Here is a 3704-nt window from a genome sequence, read left to right as displayed (position 1 = left end):
TAGGCTGAGAGGGCACTCCTCCTTTTGTGCGGACCGCACCGAATACATCTACAAGGCTATTCGCTGCGCTTCCGCCAGAAAATACAACGATTCCCCTAGGTGTGACCATTTATCCACCCAATGCGTGCCGGAATGATGAAACTCAAAAATCAACAAGCGGAAGGAAGAAAATCAATGATGGCAGCACGTTACAATTTGAAAAAAACAAAGTCCAAAGGAGCAAAGAACACCATACGGAAACTCCGAGACGAATCGAGTTCAGCTTTAAGTTGTTAGGCTTGTTTCATTTGAGCCGAAGGATCCATTGGACTGAAGCATTGAACTCTAGCCGGGATACGTGTGTGCACCGCCGAAAGCTAACCTGGAAACGAGAAAATACGGCATATGGAGAACGAGAATTACGACAAACTGAAAGATCTATGTTATTCTATAAAGACGATTTAGAATTATGTGCTGGGTATCGATTTTGTACACCTTCACTTTGTACTAGTATTTATCAACATAAACAACTGCACGAACACACGCATCTGAATGAATATATTTAACCCAATAATCCCATATGTAGCCAAATATTTTGTGCAATAAAATCATTCGGGGTATCTAATTAAGCATATGCCGCCCAACCTAGAGTGAAAAAAAGTAGAACGTGAGTTAGTATTTCTCAACAATCCCAAAAACATCCAGGGAATAACTAACCGCAATACAGAAGAGCAAGATTCCGTTCATCTGTCGCCTGTTGAATCAACTCATTAACAGTAGCGGCGACACTAAGCGTCTTCCCAAGCTTCTTTGCAACAACTGTCAAGGCTCGATCAGCCTCACTCGGCTCATTTGGGTTCTTGCTCTTGCCGCTTTCATTGACGTGAGCCGCGCCCTCAGCGGCCTCCTGGGTGTCTTGCATTTTTTTGATACGCAGTGGGGACAACGACCAACTGTAAAGGGGGTCATAACGAAGAACGTCGAGAATCGTCATAATGCTATATGACTCTCGGCGCAGAGCTTCAAGGGTGAATTCGCAGCATCGCCTGAAAACTCCCTCTGTTTTGGTCACGCCCATACCATCAACGAGATCACGAGTCAAACGGAAAGGCACCACCTCGGGGATTGGTAGGACGCGTCCCTGTTCAAAGGCTACTCCTAGATCGATATGGACTACTTCACCCGTCTTCTCATCAAGTAGGATATTATGGCCATGTCTATCGCCCAAGCCGAGCACATGACCCAGCATGGAAATGGCAGCGGTGCTTCGTGTGTACGCAAGCCGTTTGCTAAACCAATCGTCTGGCTCTTTGAACCTCTCCATAAAGAAGAACCTCATGACCGGGTGGAACTGGTTTATTACCTCACGGAAAACTTTTACTCTATTCTCCAATGATTTTTGTTGCGCATCGCTGATAAGCTTCCGACAGGCGTTGGGCTTCATATCTTTGGGAAATTGTTTTTGGTGGGCGGGCATTAGATAGTCGGTTAATGGAATTGTATTTTGCACAAATTCGATGATTCCCGCACCCGTAGTTAGAGGCAGCACTCTATATGTTCTGATGCCTAAGTTGCGCTGCTGGGTAGCCCGATTCTCTCGCAACAAGTCACTGACTTGTTCAAAGACTTGTTCCATAATGGCATCTTGCCGCAAGTCATCATTCCCTCCCTTAAACTGAATATGTATATCAGTAAAACCTATTCCCAACAATAGCACGTTATCATGACTTACGAGTTGTCTATACAAAAGCCCGTCTGAAGCGATAGCGGAGACGATTTTGGGAGCACTGACACCAGATGCGACAGTGAATTCCGGGAGATACCTCACAATACGGGGTATTTGGCTGTAATCGCAATCAATCCGGAGATCAATTTTCATGGTTGGTGGCGGAATACGCTGTCTTCTGATGTCTTGTTCTAATCGTTGTCCGGCGACCGTCTTTCTAAGTGCAACCTTTGAACCGCTCTTTAGTCCATTGTCTAGCCTGTCCGTTGCAAACCTCACGTATATGACGTTTGTGTTGTGTAGAGTGAGCCACGTAGCACACGCCTTTGGATCTACTTTCAGACGGTCAACTAAGCTATTGGCGGCTCGGTATCGGGAAGTGCCCATATGGTCTCTACCACGCGTGGATCTGCTGCTGTTAAATATCTGATACATTCCGTGGTATGGATGTTCCCTGCAAATCCGGAAAATGAGATTTGCTAGCAGCGGCTGGAAACTATCCTCAACATCAAGCAGACGCGACGATAATTGATTCATCAATGGCGCAAACATCCGACTGGGCACAGCGTTAATGTATTTTGCGACAGAACCATTGGCTGCTTCGCTCTCCGAATTGTCTAACCAGAGAGCACAGAACCGTAGGACATTGTTCTTGAACTTATCGGATGCCTTCAAGGAAAGGAGATACTTTTCTAGGCACTGCCGGAGGAAAGATACCCGACTCTCCTTCAGCCGCTGGTACTCTTTGTCATCCAGTTCAAACCATTGTTTCGCTCTGGATATGTGCATCAGAAGTGACTCTCTCTCTTTGTTTCTTGCCGACTCTATCATTTGCTCGAGATCTAATACTTCTCTCTCTTTTCGATGACGAATTTGTTCAATTCTCCTGAAATCTTCCAGGCTGTCTGGATTCTGAAGTTGTTGGTCACAGAAAACTGCAAATTCATGGAATACCCGCCCAGCTTCCTCCCCTTCGGATTTACCCTTTAACTCTTTTATTGCGGGAAGAAGATATTCCTGCATAATCGTATCCGGCTTTTGTAACCTAGCTTCCGCAACATGGCGACCCTAAGACAGTAAGTATAAAATTCACTCCCTCAAACGGACTTTCACTGTTACCTACTAGACTAGCCAAAATCTCCGCCTTGTTCACTGCAATAGATTGATTCTGGAGGTCGTTCTGCTCACTAAGCTGTTGTAACATCTGGATTGAGGTTGTCATCTCCCCCTGGTCCCAAAGCACATTTGCCAAATCAAATGTTGCTGCTGCGTCAATAAATACGCCCAGTTCAGCGCAGGGTTTGATTAGTTTCGAAAGCGAAATCGCGCATTTCAAAGACGCCTGGTGTTCGTCATGTTCCCTACTTATTTTGAGGGATTCTCGGATAGTTTTAACCTCCAATAGTTGAGCATCATGGGAGCTTACACTAAGCATGGATTTTATGTGAGGTTGCCGATTGATCAACGAAAATAAAGCTTCATGGCTTGAGAGAATCAGGCTTACGTCCCGGAAACTAATGAAGTATATAAAGTGAGTTGAACCATTCATAGTATATGCCACAAAGGATAAGGATCGCACGAACCTCTCAAACTTCAGCCACGATCCCTTAGCTTGTATTCTTTCCCATGCATCTTGTAACTGATCCAGATTTTGAGAACACATGACCTGATCTATTTCAGCTAATATTCCTATCGCTCTCATCATATCACGAAGCTCAACGTGGGACTGATTCTTCTCCAAATTACGGAGCACTTCTGAAAAACTGTTGTCCAAAATTCGGGTTACCTGCAATTTGTCGTCTGACGAGTTCAAACTTTGCAGGACTTTGAATACGTTTCCAGCAGCGGAGTGTGAGCTAGAAGTACTGGGATATCCCACTGCTGTAGGTGAAGCGAAGTTGAAAGCATGTTTTCAAAGACTCAGTCTCTGCATACTGTGGTGCAGTAAACATGCACTGCAACACCTTGGAAATTGTGGTATTTAGTGCTCGTATAAGTC

General features: G+C 45.1%; 1 protein-coding gene across 1 annotated transcript; it reads right to left on the bottom strand.

Annotated features, from left to right (window-relative positions):
- Window positions 1–691: 691 nt before the first annotated feature.
- HCAG_02557 (conserved hypothetical protein) lies at window positions 692–3613 on the bottom strand (the record flags this gene model as incomplete). The annotated part of the gene is made up of 6 exons (XM_001542336.1): window positions 692–1654; window positions 1712–2773; window positions 2829–3047; window positions 3210–3219; window positions 3289–3371; window positions 3572–3613. 6 exons carry the CDS (start codon window positions 3611–3613, stop codon window positions 692–694), a joined length of 2379 nt encoding a protein of 792 aa, XP_001542386.1.
- Window positions 3614–3704: the final 91 nt, after the last annotated feature.

The sequence above is a fragment of the Histoplasma capsulatum genome, genomic scaffold (genome assembly GCF_000149585.1).
Source record: "Histoplasma capsulatum NAm1 scaffold_2 genomic scaffold, whole genome shotgun sequence".
Classification (NCBI taxonomy): Eukaryota; Fungi; Ascomycota; class Eurotiomycetes; order Onygenales; family Ajellomycetaceae; genus Histoplasma; species Histoplasma mississippiense.
This window is presented reverse-complemented; position numbering and strand designations above follow the sequence as displayed.